Genomic DNA, 18,199 nt, shown 5'->3' on the forward strand with positions numbered 1-18,199 from the left:
CAACAATATTTGATCTAGGCCTAGATTGACAGTATTGTTCCTGTGCTCCTACCACAAGGCGTTAAGAGTCATAGTAAGAAAAATCTTGTGGCGGGAATACCTAGAGTTCTTATTATGTTATTTAATATTTTATTCTAATTTAATAAAATTAAATTAATTTTTGATGCTCGATGAAAAGTTCATTCTCTTCAAAGTCAATCTTACCTAGTTTTCAATGCAAGATATTGTTTCATCTAATCGAGCTGTGTGCCAGCGAGGACGCTAACAGACAGCTTTAAAATCTTGAGAGTAAGCCGAGAAAGTAAAGGTCAACAATATCTGCTAACGGACAGGTTTGACAGAAGGTTACAATTAATAATTTTTTTTTTAATTTTTTTTTAAGATAATAAAAAATGAATCTTTGAAACTTCCGTCTGTCTCGTCCCTTTAGAAACCAACCATCTTTGTTTATTTCAAACGAAGTTCGGAGAAATTCCTTGTTGAGGGACCAAAAAGGCCGTGTTTGACGGCGGGGAGCGACGGCCATTGCGGTGGAAGTCAGCCTTGTTCTAATGGTGGCTCTGTAAAGCTTCCCCCAATCACAATCCCAAGTCCAATTGCGATCCCAATCCCTTGTCGTTTTAGGACCCACCTTCAAACCCCACTCACCCTTCTCCCCATTGGTCCCGCCGGCGCTAACGACTGGGACGCTTGCCTTTCTGACTAACTACCCCTTAAATACCCGGAGGTTCCTCTCGATGTGGCAAATATAATCAGTTACCCCTTCGTCTCGATCGACGTGCTTCTAGTCTTGCTTTTTTTTGGCGAAGTTTCTTCGATTTGAGCTTCCGATTTTGGGGAAGACTGCTTGGACTTCGCCAATTTGGGGTCAAGAAGCTAAAAGAAACGAACCCAGTTCGAGAATTTGCTTTGTTTTCACTCCTTTTCTTTTGGTAATTCTGTTTCTTTCTCCATGTGTTTGAGGGTTGAAGTGAACTCGATTTGATGTTCATGTTGAACTTTGTCATCACTGCTTACACTTCCTTGGATTCCGGGTTTTCATGTTCTTGTGTTGATATAATTTGAGTTGCTTTGTTGGGATTTTGTTGTTGAGGTTCTAAGTTTGATTGAAACCTTTTGCAATTCACTTGTTCTTAGTTCTTGAGTGTTTGACTTCTGTGTTTTTTAGAATCCTTGTATAAAAATCGACTCTGATTTGGGGTTTTCACGTTTGTAAGTTCAGTATGCCCTGTGGTTCTAATCATTCCTGTTTTCTTGTTCTTGGATTGTTCTTGTTTCTCATTTAGGTTTGTCTGATTCTCAGTGTTATGGATTATGAAGTTTGTAAAATTGATGTTATGATTCTGGGTTTCGAGATATGGAACTGTCTTCTGTTGAACTTGTTTCCTGAATCACTGCACGAACGGCGTGCTTAAAGTGTTTTAACTCGATTTCATTAGATTTTCAATCAACTTCGTAACTTTTTCAGGCTTGTTCTCCAATCTGTGAGGGTGAGCGTTCCGAAACAAGTGTCTCATTATCATGGACTCCCCTCAATCTGTTGTTTCCCAGTTGAAGAACTCTCCTATTTTCGAGCCCGAGAAGCAGAAACCGAATTTCTTCGTCCCGATCACGGGTAATCCACCAAAGGGAATTGAGGTCAATAAGAAAGAAGCAGTGATGTATAACTTGGAGGAAATTGTTGGTGCACTTGATGTATGCATTCATCAGGCTAGAGATATTCATAATATCTGCATATACCAAAAGCAAGATGTTTATGCTAAGTTTTGTCTGACTACTGATCCTGAAGATTCGCTCTCGACCAACATCATTAATGGGGGCGGGAGGAACCCGATATTCAATGAGAATCTTCGTTTTAATGTTCGAAGCGTCGATGCGTCCCTTAAATGCGAGATATGGATGTTGAGCAGAATGAGAAACTATCTGGAAGACCAGTTGTTGGGGTTTACCTTGGTGCCATTGTCTGAAGTTCTTGTAAATGATGGAAAGTTAGAGAAAGAGTTTTCCTTATCTTCTACCAATTTGTTCCATTCTAGTGCAGGGTTTGTTAAACTAACCCTCGAGTACAATGGAGCCGCGCCCGATGTAATGGTTGTTCCTAAAGCTGCCTTTTCCGAAATATCCGAGTCGCTATCTAGTGATTTGGATAAGATAGAGTTTCCCGACCCTAAAATCGTAAAGGAAGACGAGATGATGGTGTCGGAGTATTTTGGCATCCCGTGCTCTAATCCAGAGTCTGAGCTCTCTGAGAGCCTAGCCACTTCTGGCACAGAAGATCATCTTAGTTCAGAAATAGGTGCACATAATATGGAAAGCTTCTCAACAGCTTCGGTCGAGTCTGTCCAGCTTCCAAGGCTCAATTTTGCACCTAGCAGCCTGTCAACTAATGGACCGACAAGCTCGGAATCGTCAGATGATTCTGAAGCTTCGAAACCTCGAACTCACGAACCAAATGAAAAGGAGAAGCATGTGGACATTAAGAATGGGGAGGCTGATTCCTTTGTTGAGGTACTCTCAAAGCCTATTATCACTCTGACCATAGAGCCAGAACATAATGTAGTGCAGCAGGACATTGTTGATATGTATATGAAAAGCATGGAGCAATTTACAGAGTCATTGGCAAAGATGAAACTTCCACTCGACGGTGATAATGGACCGACTAGTTCAGCAAATTCAAGCGTTGATCCGAAAACTCTGTCCTCGAAGAACGATAATGCACGAGTGTTCTATGGAAGCAGGGCTTTCTTCTAAACGGTGGTTTGTACATTTCAGGCGACGACACACAGATAACGCTATAACTATCATTAGTGTAATGTAATAATGTTTCTCTGTACCATAGTAAGTCATGACTTCTACACCTTACAAGCTTTGTTCTATCATATTCGTCGGTGTAAGCATGAACGAATTATTATCCCTCGTTGTAACGATTAACTTTATAATGCATATTAACATCATATTAGTGCATTGATGAATGATTTCAGTTGATTTGGATCATATGGGAACTTCAATTATTTCATGAGCTCTGAGGTTCATGTGCCTTCTACAGATCCAGGCAATGTGACCGTCATCCCTGTATCGCACTCTCCACAATCCGAACTTCTCGGCGATATCTTTTCCAGTTGAACATCTCTGTTCTCTCAAGTAATCCAGAACCCACTGCTGTGCTGTTTTGAGCTCTTTCTGAATGTCTCCAGCTTTTGTTCTTCCCCTGCTTAAGCCGACACGTCCCATAGCTGCAGCTCCAACAGCTCCGGCAGCAGCTGCCCCAGCTGCCCCATGAAAAAGAGAAGAATCGGCTAGATGCGCAACCTCGCGACTCAAATCTGGGATCATGTGTCCCATTCCAACTGCTACTTGGGCTCCTATTCTGAGAGACAATGTTACCAGTTTCATGAACTTTGTCATATATGGAGCTAAAGACCTGACTGCCATGTTGTCGATCTGTATGACTTCACAGCCTATCTGATCTTCAACAACATGCATTTCCCTTCGGAACTCACATAACATGTGCAGTCGGAGAGCATTCATGCCGGAAATCAGGTTCGTAATCAACCTTCTTGAATAGTTTTCTGTTCTAACAAAATAGAACATGTTTGGTACTCTCCTCTCTTCGATTTCAACATTGTAATTCACTAGGTAGTTCACTTTTCGATTAAGCTCGAGGAGGAGTCTGTGCTCGTAATATCTTAGACCTTTTATCTCCTGCTTTAAGTCTCTGATTTCTTGTTCAATGATCTTTAATCTCTGCAAAACAGCTTCAACCCCTTTTGCAATTCCGCTGAAGGTTGCTTCAACTTTATCTGTTTCGTCGTTCGATTGTGAGTTATCAACTGTTTCTGGGTTGTTTTCATGTGGGACTTGCAGTTCAACTGCTAGATCATAAAGGTCATGGTACCTCCTATGCAAAACTTCCCGGAAATCATCATCGGACAAGAGATCCCGAGCGAAATCAAAGCCAACTGCAAGAATTTCTCTACCACCATCCAACACAGGACACCATGTATGCTGATAATCATACATGCCATCGGCAGGTACTGAAAACAATGCTAGTTTCAGTAGTTGGATGGAGACTTGCTGAGTTTTCCTGTGTCTAGGTGGCACCAAACTTCGCACACATTCGGGCCTCATAATGCTTTCGATCAAGATGATGCCATGACAGAGGTCGTGAATCGCAGGGATTATAAGCTGCTGGATTAATCGGAGAGTCTCCGTCAAGCTCTTTGTGGAGCATGCCAGGACATCAATATAGTAGCCAAACTGTCCTCCAAGCTCTACCCTGACATAAATTCCATTGATGTTTATTGTGATCAGGTATTTCTCTAAGCTGTAAGTTGCTACATATTGGTTCTTTAATCCCATGATTCTGTTATGCAAATGCACCTGAATTACCAACACAAAACAATCTGAATAGGAACTCAAAACTGGCAATGTTTCATTACAGAAAGAGAGAGATAGAAGAAGCGGATTCTTGCCTGTAGTCGAGGAAAAAAGCCCGGAGTTAAAAACGTATGGCTCGAATCATCACATTCAAGGTGTCTCCCTGTGTAGATGCAGTCCGGCATACTTAATGGCCATCTCTGTGGCTTTCCTCGACCTTCTTCGAGAACTGATGGAATAAGCAACAGAGAATCCGGATCCGACTGGTCTTGTTCGTAACAAAGCTCCAGCTTAAGCATCATTCCCACAACGTCACTTGCTTGTAAGTTTTCGAATACCTTCGAACTCATTCCTGGGATCTGGCTATGTAACTTGCCTCTTAACACCTTTTCGAGTTCTCTCCTACTGATGAATCCATTATTGTTGTTTGAATGGTTCCTAATGTCTAATCTTATTAGTTGCCCAAGAACTTCTCCACAGAACCAATCACAATCTAATATCATAAATCCGAGTTCTTCGAAGTAAATCACCTCTCCTATGTCATGCAAGCAAGTAGCAATAGCCTTCCTCCTTGTTTCGATCTTATCTTTATTACTCCGTCTCGAACGGATTCTCAACTGAGCGATGCGAAGTTGACATAGATCCTCGAACTCTTTCCATCTCATTACTGGCTTGTTATAGTTTTCTGATCTCCAGTCTTTCAAAATCTGTATCAGTTCATTACAGAGCTGGTAAACTTGTGGAACTCTTTGAAGAACAGTCCTGCTTGTTCTCTGAAGGTGATGCAAGAGTTTATTTACCGTCGCTGACGAACGTGCATCGACGGTAAATACCGTCGGGTATATGTCAAGGTAACCTTGGAATTTGTCTCTTAGTCCCTGAATTGAAATCAAAGTTTGCTGCAAGTTCTGTGATGGTTGTATGACTTTGTCATAGTGTGTTAGAACCAAAGTTACATTAGGAAGCATGCATTGCTGCTGTGCTCGTTTCGAGTTGGAAACTATGTACCTTAGCCAATACCGAACCTCTTCTTCTACCTCATTCGGATGTTTCGATTCTTTATTACTCGGTTTCCTGAATAAACTGCTGATGATCACAAAAACTGATGCACTTCCAGACCCTGGAAACATCAGATCATGTAGGGAATGGAATTCATGTTGACCTGCTAGATTCCAAATTGATATTTTGATGTCCCCATCTCTGAAAGCTTTTATTTTCATTCCTACTGTTCTTACTGCTTGTTCAACTGGAGCTACCAAAGATCTTACTTGGTCTGTGAAGGGTAGTTTTGATCCAAAGTTCTGTAATATGGAGTTACATAAGGTAGTTTTACCTGCATATTCTTGCCCACAGAAAAAAATCCGACAACTTTTCGGCTCTGTCAAGGTCATGTCGAGCGAATCGACCTGTGGTTCGAGGTCGGTGTTCCCGTTCTGTCCTAATCTTTGGTAAACTCTATCGGCTTTTCCGGAATTCTGAAGAGGAGTTCCGAAGAGGTCGATTTCTTCTATCCAAGGATTTACTTCAAGCATCTCCATTATTGTCTGCAACACCATGTCCCCATCAACACCTTTACAGCCATGTAATGATAAGTGTTTTAAGGATGCATTCTTCTCCAAGTTTCTGAAAATTCTGACTATGTCATTTGGTCTCAAGCTATGATCATCATATATTTTGAGATGAGTTAGAGTTTCGTTCGTCGTTAGCATACGTAAAACGGCTGCAAGCCCATCTCTTCCTATCTTGTTTCTTCGACCTCCAAACGCTATGCATTTGAGAGTTATGTTTGGTTGTTGTTGCAGGGTCGAAAACCGGCTTAAAGGGCAGAGTAAATGCTCGACTCCGATGCCGGTGAACAAGTTTCCATCAAGAAACAAGCTCTGCAAGTGCTTGTTCTTGAAAAGTCCAGCTGCTATATGAACAATTGCTTCATCTTTTAAGTGAGTTTTAGATAGTTTTACTTCTCTAAGACATTGGTTTTGCTCCAATGCGCAACGGAACTCCTTCGCCCACCGGGATTTTAGTCGGATTCCTGTCATGTCGAGCGTTTTAACCGTTGAGTTTAACCCGAGAGCGCAGGCAACCCTGCAAGCACCGTTTATGTCAAGCCTATAGATTCTGAGTGTACTGTTCCCAGGCACAAACTCGACCACCTTTGAACTTTTATCGCCATTTTCTCCGACCCAAATGTGCAGTTCCATGTTCCTGTTCATTCCCAAAACTGCAGAAATCAATGGAGTTACTGCGATTGAATTAGAGTCAAAAATCGATAACAGCTTTAGAGTTGAGTTTTCTTCAACCATCTTGGAGAGTTTTTCCGCTCCTTTCGACCCGATTGAGTCCTCCCAAATCTGCAGCTCCTCCAACGAGTCGTTGTCCTTCAAACCAGAAGCAATCGAACCAACTCCGACCGACCCGATCCCGCATTCTGAAAACATAAGCTCCTTAATCCCTCTGTTCCTTTTCAAAGTACAGCCCAGCTCTGCCAAGCATTCATTACTCAATCTATTTCGTCGAAACACGACCTGTCTAACGCCTGAATTATCCTCTATCAACCTGCAAAGCTCTCGCAATTGCTCGAGTTCCCAATCAACGAGATGAAACTCCAAGCTTCTGAGGGAGTTATGGCAGGTCAAAGCTGTGAGAAAGGTAGAGAAGTATGGAATGTCATCCCTGGAGAGGGATACTTTCATGGAGTTTTCGGTTTCGACATGGGAGAAAGAGGTTTGCTGAGAGAGATGGAAGGAGAGGCTCTGGGGTCCGGGGCTGTTCGGTCCCAGAGCGTGCACTGCCGATTCAAGATTGCCATGGTTGTTCTTGTCTGAAGCCATTGATGGAGAGAAAGGGGAGAGCTGAAAGCTCTAGCTTTGTGAAACTGGCTTTTGCTTTATTGGGAGGGAAAAAGAAGCATTTTGGGAGAGTTTCTCAAGGAAGAAGTTTGTCAAAGGTAGGGATGGCACGGGTCGGGGACGGGAAAGCCTTTTCCCCATTCCCGCCACTCATTTCATTCTCCATTCCTGCAAAATCTTCCATTTATTTTTGCTGATATCGAGACAGAGATTTCTCACAGAGAATTTTCGGAGGTCGGGTTCCGCGTGAGTAATTATTCAATTAACCATTAATTTTTTTTTTTTAATGTAATAGACCCGTGACCTACTTAACATTATTTAAAATTCACGAACCTCGTAAATACAAAATTAAAAGTTTGTAGTGAAATGATTATGAAATATTGGCAAAGGAAAGCATTCCTTCCACCAAACTTATTCCATTGCCTTTTAAAACTTTGATTCCATGGAAAAGGAATAGCTTCTTTGCCCTAATTCCTTCCTTCCCTTCCATGGCATTCATTGTATTCGTATGCATGATAACGTTGATAAACTTAATATCGACATGTCTGACATGTTTAATATTAATTAAATATTGAAATGACGTGTTTATTGGATGCTAACCGAACATACCCAGTGAGTAAGATACCACTTACGATTAGGGTTGTGAGATCTCATCTCGGTTAGAGGGGAGAACGAAGCATTCCTTACAAATGTGCGGAAACCTCTCCCTAATAGATGTGTTTAAAATCGTGAGGCTGACGACGATACATAACGGGTTGAGTTGGAGAAATTTTTAGATTTACCCAAAATTTCGAGTTGGTGACTAGAATGGTCACATAGGGTTCACAGCCAAATACAAGTCAACCCTTAATTTTCGGGTTGGGTTGAGTAGTCTAGATGTATCCATCGTTCATATTACATTAATAAATAAAATCTCACAAGACTCAAATATAAAAATGTACCAATAGGGTAAGAGGATAGGAGTTAGGTTAGGAGTTAGGTCAGGAGTTAGGTTAGGGGCCCAATTTTTGGATAAAAAATTCAAGTTTGAATGGGCTCAGGCCCAATCTGACAAACCGATCCATTATCATGGCCCAAAGAAATAGAAATTTTCTTTAGAATTAATATTTTCTGGAAAAATTTAAAGCACAGAGAAATTTATTTGGATAACGGTAGAGGTGGGAGCAAAAAGCTTCCGCCATTGATACTCGGAGGAATTTCAATGGCTATTTCTTCACTCTCTGCCACCATAATTCCATCTCCAACTCTATTGGGTCCTATTTCATCTCTTTCTTCTAAACCTAAACTTCTTCCCTTCTCTGCTTCCTCTACTTCTGTTTCAAAGCTCAACCCCCTTCAATTTTCGTTGTCCTCGACTAGGGTTTATGCCGCTCCTGAAGTTCTGGACTCCCCCGGCACCATTGAACCGCCTCCGGAAATCTTGGAGGGCTCTGGAGCTGCCGTTCTCGAGGTTTGTGATAATTTTGCAATTTCTCTATGTTTTTTGTGATGGGTGTAAGAATTGTTGTTCTTATATGGTCTTAATAGTTCTGGTTTTAGCCTGGGTTGTCATTAACTCGTGCTCTAGATTTCCATTTTGTCTTCAATTGCATTGCAAGTAACTTGGGATTTTTTTTTCCCTTTAAGATCATGGATGAAACAGTGCTTCTATTATTGTTTTTAATGTATTGTTCATGTTTAGGGTGAAGATTTTGAGGTGCCTGGGACTTCAGCGCTAAGTATTGGTGAGGATGTGGATAAGGTAACTTTTATTGTTTCCAGATGGTGTTTTACTCTAGCATCCTGTAGCTTGCTAAAGATTATAAAATATTCTGCAGAGCAATTTCTGAAACCAAGACTAAACTCTGAAATTGGTATTGGTTTTAGAGTGACTAGAAAATATACAATGAAATCATTTGTTTAGGTTATATGTATGATGATTGATGATCATGCTAGGTTATCCAAGTTAGTTCCTGTGAGATCCCACATCAGTTGAAGAGGAGAACGGAATTTTCCTTATAAAAATGTGGAAACCTAGTAGATGCGTTTTTAAAACCTCCAGGGGAAATTCGGAAGGGAAAATATCTGCTAACGGTGGACTTGAGTTATTACAAATGGTATCAAAGTCAGTCATCGAGCGGTGTGCCAGCGAGGACACTGGCCCCTAAGAGGGGTGGATTGTGAGATCCCTCATCGGTTGGAGAGGGGAACGAAACATTCCTTATAAGGGTATGGAAACCTCTCCCTAGTAGACGTGTTTTATAATCTTGAGGGGAAGCCCGGAAGGAAAAGCTCAAAGAGGACAATATCTATTAGCGGTGGACTTGGACTATTATGTTACAGTTCCTAACTAAATAGAAAATTTATGTACATATTGGTTCACGTGTTAACTAGAAGGCTATATAGAAGGTGAGAGATCTCATATAACATTGAAAGTTCTCAATGTATGTGAATGTTTTGAATATTACTGTCTTCTTTACTCCTTTTTATCCTAAAGGAAACTTCTCAACCAAGTAGTACAAAGTTCTCCAATTATACAATGGTTTCATTGGCTTCATTTTTTCGACTTATTGGCTAGGATATCGACGTTGATTTTTGTACCTTTCTTTTTTTACAGTATGCCAATATGATCTTCATCAGATTGTCATGTTAGATTATGTGATTTGTTTGCTTATCAGCTCATCTTTGCCATAGTGTCCATCTTCTTCTTATGTTTGGAAATTTTTTAGTGACTAAAGATGTTCATGGTTTCAGCTGGCCCCAAAGCAGAAAATAAGAATTAAGCTAAGATCTTACTGGGTTCCACTCATTGAAGATTCTTGCAAGCAGATATTGGATGCTGCAAGGAACACGAATGCAAAAACCATGGGTCCCGTGCCATTACCTACGAAAAAGCGCATCTATTGTGTTCTTAAATCCCCTCATGTTCATAAGGATGCAAGATTCCATTTTGAAATCATAACCCACCAGCGGCTAATCGATATTTTGTACCCTACTGCTCAAACAATTGATTCTTTGATGCAACTCGACCTTCCAGCTGGTGTTGATGTGGAGGTCAAGCTATGAAGAGAACACTTTCACCTTGGAAAAGTTCGTTCCCACGAGTCTTTTGTAGGTCAGTATTCCTTTTTCGTGTCTATTTTCGTTCATGATGACATGTTATATTGCACCCTGTATTCCTTTTCTGCTCCGTTATATTCTTCAAATATTCATCTATTACTAGTTTTGCAACACTAAATTTTAAATGCTTGGCCGCGTTTCTAAATGTACCTATATCAATGTTGAGAAATCTCTGCTTTAGTCTATTGAACATTGTGAAGGATAAGGATCTATGTGCTTTATATGCTATGTCAATGGCTTTATTTTCTTCTTGATAGCTTTGTTTTCCATGGAAGAGTGTTTTTGTTCTTGTATAGTTCAGTAATTGAAGATCTTGATTGAAACAAACCACTAGAATTAGAAATGAGCTAATCTGTTTCAGTGCATGCAAAAATAAGCCTATGAAGAACTAGGGATTATGCTAGTAGGAAGGAGGGGACTGAATTCTCTTACAATGGAAAAATAGAAGGGAGTAGTGTAATGAAGGCTCTAGGTGCGAGGCAGAAACGAAATCAATGGTTGAGATTTAGATTTTTGATAGAGCTAGGGTGACATAGGGTGACATGGGGAGAGAAGACGATGGCTTTGTTTCGAACTGTAACAGTCTAGACCCACCGCTAGCAGATATTGTCTGCTTTTGCCCGTTATGTATCGCTGTCGGCCTCACAGTTTTAAAACGCATATTAGGGAGAGGTTTCCACACTCTTATAAGGAATGCTTCGTTCCCCTCTCCAACCGATGTGGGATCTCACAATCCCCCTTTGGGAGCCAGTGTCCTCGCTGGCACACCGTCCGGTGGCTGGCTCTAATACCATTTGTAACATCCCAAACCCACTACTAGTAGATATTGTCCGCTTTAACCCATTAAGTATCGCCGTCAGCCTCACGGTTTTAAAACACATCTATTAGGGAGAGGTTTTCACACCCTTGTAAGGAATGTTTCCTTCCCTTCTCCAACCGATGTGGGATCTCGCATGAACAAACATAGCAAGAAAACAGAAGGAAGAGTTCGGTGTAATGTTTTATTTCCATTTTTTGCTGATGTATTCGTTCTTCCAAATGAATGATCTCCCCCCTCACTTTCCTATTTGCGACATGTCTATGAAACCATTGGAGCTAGTTCTGCAGCTCATTCGTTTATGTCGATAATCATATGGCAGACACTTTGATTTCAACCCCATATTCATGCTTTCTCTAACACTTTTTGGTTGGTTTCTTCCATGTTAGGCGATGAATTTCAGAGTATGTGATCACTGAGGTATATCAAAGCTTGAAATCGTGTAAACGATAACGATGGAGCACGTCGTCGTAGAGAGAGTAGCTGGTTCTTGCAGTCTCTTAATGAATTGTATTAACTGAAATTGAGAATGGCTGTATCCAATATGCATAATCAACTATTTGCTTAGCCCTATGATGATATGATTTTGCTTCTAATGTTCCATCAAATGATTTTGCTTCTAATGCATAATCAACTATAAGAGCCTAAGCCCATCGCTAATAGATATCACAATTTTTTAAAAATGTCAACCTCATAGTTTTAAAACGCGTCTATTAGAGAGAGGTTTCCATGTTCTTATAAGGAATGTTTCGTTTCCCTCTCCAACCAAAGTGAGATTCACAATCTTTAAGTTCCAACCATCGTCATTCATGGTCGGCCCCTTTTGCTTCCCCTCGTGTAGCATAGGAGCATATCTTCCTTTATTGGTGGATGAGCCCACCTCAAAATGTCAGAAACCGAATAGATTAAAAGTGTATTTTGACGATATATATATATATATATATATATATATATATCAATTTCTTCTATATAAGTAAATAAATAAATAAATAATACAAAAATTGTTCCATTATTGGGATTGGACCATAAAGAATAAAAACATTTGAAATGATGTGAAATGTGTGAAGAATATACCAATTAGATTCTAAACCTTTTTTTCATTATTTTATTATAAATATTTTATAGGAATAAAATCATTTTTATTTGTTTCATAAAATAAATAAATAAATATGCTTTTTTACACTCCACAATACATTATAGTGTTGTATCAAATATTTTCTTAAATATAAAACATAAAAATCTTACATTTTTTTTAAATCTATTTTAATTTTAAATATGATTTAAAATCTTCAATTTCTTGTAATTATTTTATATTATTTAATTACAAATTTTAAAATCTTTTGGAATTATTATGAAAAAAATATTCATTTATTTTTAGTTTCATAGCATTTAAATATAAAATAAAATATTAATTAATTATAATGGGAGATCGATTAAATAAAATAAATTAAAAGAATATATTAACTAATTGTTAGTGGAGTAGAATTGAAAATGTCCAATAATTTTTTATTCATATTTATTCGTGTCGTTGCCACGTCATTCCACTTTAGAAAAATTTGTCTAATAATTAGCTTAATCAACATTTTATTAATAATATTAATATTAAAATCAATCATGATTATTCTATAATTTCTATTTTTTTAATACTTTATAAGTGACTCGAGAAATGTAAACACGTGCAATCATGACGGGTATAGTCTTAGATTTTAGCTCTATTTTTATTATCGAGATGTGTCAAAACTGCTGTAGCATCTTCAACGATAATCAAAGGCTTAGAAAATGTAACTGTTCAAGCCCACGGTTAGCAGATATTGTCTGATTTGACCTGTTATGTATCGTTGTTAGCCTCACGATTTTAAAACGTGTCTACTAGGGAGAGGTTTCCATCACAATCCATCCCCTTTAGGGGCCAAGCGTCCTTGCTGGCACACTGCTCAGTATCTTGTTTTGATACCATTTGTAACAACAGTCCAAACCCACCGCTAGTAGATATTTTCCGTTTTGGCATGTTATGTATTGTTGTCAACATCACGATTTTAGAGCGTGTCTACTAGGGAGAGGTTTCCACACCCTTATAAGGAATGTTTCGTTCATCTCTCCCATCAATGTGGAATCTCACAATCCACCCATTTGGGGGCCAAGTGTTCTCGCTGGCATACTGCCCGATGTCTAGTTCTGATACCATTTGTAACAATAGCCCAAACCCACCGCGAGTAGATATTGTCCGTTTTGGCCCGTTATGTATCGCTGTCAGCCTCACGGTTTTAAAGCATGTCTACTAGGGAGAGGTTTCTTATTCCTCTCTCCAATCAATGTGGAATCTCACAATCCACCTCTTTAGGGGCCAGCGCCCTCACCGGTACACCGCCCACTGTCTAGTTCTGATACTATTTGTAACAGCCCACCACTAGCAAATAATGTCCGTTTTGGCCCGTTACATATCGCCATCAGCCTCATAATTTTAAAACGCATCTACTAGGGATAAGTTTTCACACTCTTATAAGGAATATTTCGTTCCCTTCTCCAACCAAACGTAAGCTCTCACAGAAAAGTACTTAAATCAGCACTTACCAACAATAAACCGGCTCGATCCCAACGAACAATTTAACCCGAACACCAAAAGATCAAAGCTTAAAGCCGAAAAATCCGACCTAAATTAATGAGGAGAGAGAGAAAGAGAGAAAGATTCCAAAACATTTTGAACCATTGATAGACAAATGTTTGGAGTATAATAAAGGATGGATCACAACTCCACAATGTGGATTCTAAGCACAATACAACTTATTTCAATGAGTGGCTTTAAAGTGGATTTTCCTTTCATTTTCTCCACATACAATATTTTATTTTATTTCTTTTTCCAAATAATAATAATAAACTATGACGTCATAAAACCATTGTCGTCTGATTTAACAAGACAACATAAACCGTTCCAAATTGATAATGTAAATGTCTTGTTTTAAGACGTTGTCGTTCATAGGTGCCTTGGATCTAGAGGTCTCGCTCGATCAGTACGTGTTCAAATAAAAGTTTTTCGTTTCTCATCTAAATTTCTGAAAAAATTAGTAGAAATTTCGAGTTTTATTCTCTCGATTCATTAATATATAGAGACCAAACGAGCTTACGACTTTTATTTTTATTTAAAATATGATCGAATTAAAATTTGATTCGGGTTTATCATTAAAATTTAAGAAACTTGTGAAGAAAGGAATTGAAAATTTTATTGAATTAAATTGGAATAAAAAAGCTTATCTCTTACCTATTAATTTCATATTGTAGAGTCAAACTTCATTTAATTGCTTTAATTAATCAATTATTGAAATATTAATTTAGGGATCATTTGGAAAATTAATTTTAAAATAGTTTAATGTTTTTTTTTAATAGACAATAAAACATTAATATCGTGATTTCTTTACGCCCTTCTTACCCTGAAAAAACAGGGCACCTTGCGTCCTTAAACCAATAACCATTTTTCAGTTAATCTAGCCTTTTCTGTCCCTCGGGACCAATAAAGGGTAGTACATGAATATTCATCTGTTGTCCATCGACTACGCCTTTCGACCTGATCTTAGGCCCTGACTCACCCTCCGTGCACGAACCTTGTGGAGGAACCCTTAGGTTTTCTGGGCATTGGATTCTCACCAATGTTTGTGTTACTCAAGCTGACATTCTCACTTCTGAATAGATAAGAGGTATATGAATAAACTAAGACCACGGATACTGAGAATATAATAACTAAGAAAGACTTACAAAGATTGAAAGTCATGGTTGAGCGTGCTTTACTTTGAGTAATTTTATGTTGGGTGACCTCTTAAGAATTTTCTAAGATGCATGTGAGTGAGAATAACGTATCCTAGAAGGACTCGTGTTGGTATGTGGGGATAGTCTTCGCTCTTAAGAATCGAGGATTTGATAACATGACCATGTCGTAAGGGAATGTCGGAGCCATCATGTTCACTTTTAAGAATCGAGAAGTAGATAACATGACTATGTCATAGGAGAAGACGAGGCCAACAGATGCGAAATCTAAGGGTCGTTTCAAACTTTTCTTAATTAGATGTCCGTGTCTACTACTTTTAAGAAATAGAGATATTACCTTTCTTTTGAGTGTGAAAGAGTGGTTGAATATTTGACTAAAAAATAGATAAATAATTATCTTTTAATATCATCTTTATCATTGAGTTGGGTCGGTAAACTTAAGGCACAAGCTTGTTCAAACTGGCTAACCCATACGGGTAAGCTTGTGCATTAAGCTAATTTTAAAAAATGGAGTTAAGTTGAGTTTAGCCGATAAAATTTGACTTTGAGATAAGGTTAAATCGAGCTTAGGCTAGACTTAGTCCGACCTTTAATCTTCAAGCTATTGATGAAGATGAAGACGACCCTGTTTGACCAAAAAAAATTAAAATAGTAGATTTTATTAGACGCCTTCTAAAATTAATAAGTCCATTAAAAAAAATTAAAACATGATAATAAACGGAATAATATTTCATAAGCAAAAAATATAATATAACGTTTAAAATAGACATCTCTTCACATGATTACCTCATTTTACGAGTGGTCCGAGATCCCCACATCAATTGGATAAGGGAACGAAACATTCCTTACTATAAGGGTGTGGGAACCTCGAACAACGATACGTAAGGGACAATATCTACTAGTGGTGGTTTGAGCTGTTACAAATGATATATGAACTAGACACTTAGCGGTATGTCAGTGAGAACGTTGGCCCTCGGGGAGTGGATTGTGAGATACCACATCGTTCAGAGAGGGGAACGAAGCATTTGTTATTGAGGGTGTGGAATTTTCTCCCTAAAAATCACGTTTTAAAATCGTGAGACCGACAACTATGAGACAATATCTACTAGCAGTGAGTTTGAGTTGTTACGAGCAGATACCACGTTTCCGAGTAGCCAAACATTTTTTTTTATTTTTTTATTTTCATCATATGATTGGTGGACGCTAAAATTTTATATATCATCATCAATCATCAATCAAGAATAATCCAACATTCAAAATCATCTTCTCTTTAAAAACCATTGGCCCTCGTTATCCATTCCTCTCACCACTTTCCGGGAAAATCTCCCAAATTTTCCCGAGAAAATTTCCAGTTCTCTCTCTATGTTCACCCCTCGCCCCTCCCCTCTATACAGACCTCTCTCCCGTCTCCCCATGGCCCTCCACAACCCTTCTCCCTTCCGTCTCTCTTCTTTAATCTCCCATTCCCCCGACCTCCATCCCTCTCCCATGGCCGCCGCCTGTCTCCACCACAACTCTCCGCCACTCCACTTCGACCCAACCACTCCTCTCCCCACCGACCCTCATCTCAAAATCCTCAATTTCTCCCGACCCACCTTCTCCGACCATCTCTCTGCGCCACCCATTTCCCCAAATCCCCAAATCCTCAACTCCCCTGTTTCCGACTCCGATCTGTGGTTCAAAATCCAGGAAGAAGCTCGAGCCGACATGGAACACGAACCCATTTTGGCTAGCTACTACATCACTTCGATTCTGTCTCATAACTCCATGGAACGAGCTCTAGCGAACCATCTCTCGATTAAGCTCTGTAATTTGAGCCTTCCGAGTTCGACTCTGTTCGAGCTTTTTACCGATGTGATTCAAGAAGATGCCGGCGAGATTTTGCGGTGTTCGATTAGGGATTTACAGGCGGTGAAAGAAAGGGATCCTGCTTGGATTAGTTATGTGCAGTGTTTTTTGAATTACAAAGGGTTTTTAGCGGTGCAATCGCATCGAATCGCTCATAAACTTTGGTGCAGAGGAAGGAAAGTATTGGCTCTGTTGATTCAAAACAGAGTCGCCGAAGCTTTTGCGGTTGATATTCATCCTGGTGCGAGGATTGGATGTGGGATTTTGCTTGATCATGCTACCGGCGTTGTCGTCGGCGAGACGGCGGTGATCGGAAACGATGTGTCAATTCTTCACCATGTGACTTTGGGTGGCACCGGGAAGAATTCCGGCGACCGACACCCGAAGATTGGCGATGGGGTTTTGATTGGCGCTGGGACTTGTATTTTGGGGAATATTAAGATCGGCGATGGGGCGAAGATTGGAGCTGGGTCGGTGGTTTTGAAGGATGTGCCGCCGCGGACGACGGCGGTTGGGAATCCGGCGAGGCTGATCGGCGGGAAGGCGAATCCGATTAAGTTGGATAAGACTCCTAGTTTCACAATGGATCATACTTCTCATATCAATGACTGGTCTGATTATGTTATATAGGAACCGTTTTTTGTTATGGTTCTTTTTGTTTGGGTTAAAAGCTCTTAGTAATAAAAAATTAATTACGATCCATTCGAACCCGCTCCATTTGATTGCCATCTAAAATGCATGCGTGAGTTGGGTTCGTGTGGGTTCATGTGCATGCTAAGGTCTATGGCCAAGGCGTGCTCATGGGCGCCAATGCTTGCCCTTGTGCGTGCACCAAGCCCCACACCACAGCAACGCCCCTATCACCCTTTCGCGCACATCATGCCCACCAACACTTATCCAACGCAAGCACAACTGCGAGTCCATGTTCACACCCTTGCCTACATGCCCACTCCAAAGGTACCGACAGAAGGGACGAGCCAATTGGTGCTCACCATAGACGGACCGACCGACTCAACCCAAGGTCCAATACGAGCTTTTTAACTGCAACAACATACTGTGACAACTGTCTCTTAATAATTGTTAAGATGTATTAAATTTAAGTGGTAAAAGATTAGATTTTGTTTAGTAACGGTTAAACCCATTGTAGCTGCAAAAGTATGATGATTGGTCTGACTCATTCTCTAGTTGCATGCAACAGTACCTCCTCAAGCCAAATTCCCTCTGTCATCTTTTGCGCGGCTAATCGTGTTGCAACATGGGCAGAACCCCATTCTAGGATTGCTGGCAACAAACATGTATCATTTTTCAGGTTTCAGATCAAGATTTGGAATTCATATTTGACATCTAATGGCCTCGACATTCCTTCTGTGATATGGTCATGTTACCCACGCTAGCTGTGATACACATATGTGCCACAAGGTAGCTTGCTGAAGTCACAGGGCCTGGATGGTGG

General features: G+C 39.8%; 4 protein-coding genes across 5 annotated transcripts; 3 read left to right on the top strand and 1 right to left on the bottom strand.

The window, feature by feature from the left end:
• Positions 1–431: 431 nt before the first annotated feature.
• Positions 432–7,511, top strand: LOC111789104 (uncharacterized). Of its 2 annotated transcripts, XR_002814263.2 has the most exons (6): positions 432–932; positions 1,469–2,838; positions 3,047–3,540; positions 3,756–4,311; positions 4,442–4,699; positions 6,180–7,511. XR_002814263.2 is itself a non-coding variant. In XM_023669748.2 (2 exons), the coding sequence occupies exon 2, from the start codon at positions 1,522–1,524 to the stop codon at positions 2,749–2,751; it is 1,230 nt and encodes a 409-aa protein (XP_023525516.2). In that variant the 5' UTR covers positions 433–932; positions 1,469–1,521; the 3' UTR covers positions 2,752–2,964. The 2 variants fall into 2 exon arrangements, 1 of the variants encoding a protein (XP_023525516.2); XM_023669748.2 differs by lacking the exons at positions 3,047–3,540; positions 3,756–4,311; positions 4,442–4,699; positions 6,180–7,511 and having other exon boundaries at positions 433–932; positions 1,469–2,964.
• Positions 2,805–7,219, bottom strand: LOC111789109 (protein TORNADO 1-like). The gene is made up of 2 exons (XM_023669754.2): positions 4,473–7,219; positions 2,805–4,380 (listed from the first exon to the last, which is right to left on the bottom strand). Exons 1-2 carry the CDS (start codon positions 7,206–7,208, stop codon positions 2,992–2,994), a joined length of 4,125 nt encoding a protein of 1,374 aa, XP_023525522.2. The 5' UTR covers positions 7,209–7,219; the 3' UTR covers positions 2,805–2,991.
• An 834-nt stretch (positions 7,512–8,345) lies between the features above and the next one.
• Positions 8,346–11,738, top strand: LOC111789107 (small ribosomal subunit protein uS10c). The gene is made up of 4 exons (XM_023669751.2): positions 8,346–8,676; positions 8,908–8,967; positions 9,960–10,320; positions 11,532–11,738. The coding sequence occupies exons 1-3, from the start codon at positions 8,428–8,430 to the stop codon at positions 10,269–10,271; spliced, it is 621 nt and encodes a 206-aa protein (XP_023525519.2). The 5' UTR covers positions 8,346–8,427; the 3' UTR covers positions 10,272–10,320; positions 11,532–11,738.
• Positions 11,739–16,163: 4,425 nt separating this feature from the next.
• LOC111789105 (serine acetyltransferase 1, chloroplastic) lies at positions 16,164–17,448 on the top strand. The gene has a single exon (XM_023669749.2). The coding sequence runs from the start codon at positions 16,261–16,263 to the stop codon at positions 17,374–17,376; it is 1,116 nt and encodes a 371-aa protein (XP_023525517.2). The 5' UTR covers positions 16,164–16,260; the 3' UTR covers positions 17,377–17,448.
• Positions 17,449–18,199: the final 751 nt, after the last annotated feature.

Source organism: Cucurbita pepo, chromosome 2 (assembly GCF_057944985.1).
Source record: "Cucurbita pepo subsp. pepo isolate OVF chromosome 2, ASM5794498v1, whole genome shotgun sequence".
Lineage (NCBI taxonomy): Eukaryota > Viridiplantae > Streptophyta > Magnoliopsida > Cucurbitales > Cucurbitaceae > Cucurbita > Cucurbita pepo.

Excerpts from the sequence above, each read along its gene's own strand:
- LOC111789104 (XM_023669748.2), top strand. The coding sequence starts at position 1,522 with ATGGACTCCCCTCAATCTGTTGTTTCCCAGTTGAAGAACTCTCCTATT.
- LOC111789109 (XM_023669754.2), bottom strand. The coding sequence starts at position 7,208 with ATGGCTTCAGACAAGAACAACCATGGCAATCTTGAATCGGCAGTGCAC. Across the intron at positions 4,381-4,472 it reads GCTTTTTTCCTCGACTACAG|GTGCATTTGCATAACAGAAT; the intron begins GCAAGAATCCGC and ends TTGGTAATTCAG.
- LOC111789107 (XM_023669751.2), top strand. The coding sequence starts at position 8,428 with ATGGCTATTTCTTCACTCTCTGCCACCATAATTCCATCTCCAACTCTA. Across the intron at positions 8,677-8,907 it reads CTGGAGCTGCCGTTCTCGAG|GGTGAAGATTTTGAGGTGCC; the intron begins GTTTGTGATAAT and ends GTTCATGTTTAG. Across the intron at positions 8,968-9,959 it reads TTGGTGAGGATGTGGATAAG|CTGGCCCCAAAGCAGAAAAT; the intron begins GTAACTTTTATT and ends TCATGGTTTCAG.
- LOC111789105 (XM_023669749.2), top strand. The coding sequence starts at position 16,261 with ATGTTCACCCCTCGCCCCTCCCCTCTATACAGACCTCTCTCCCGTCTC.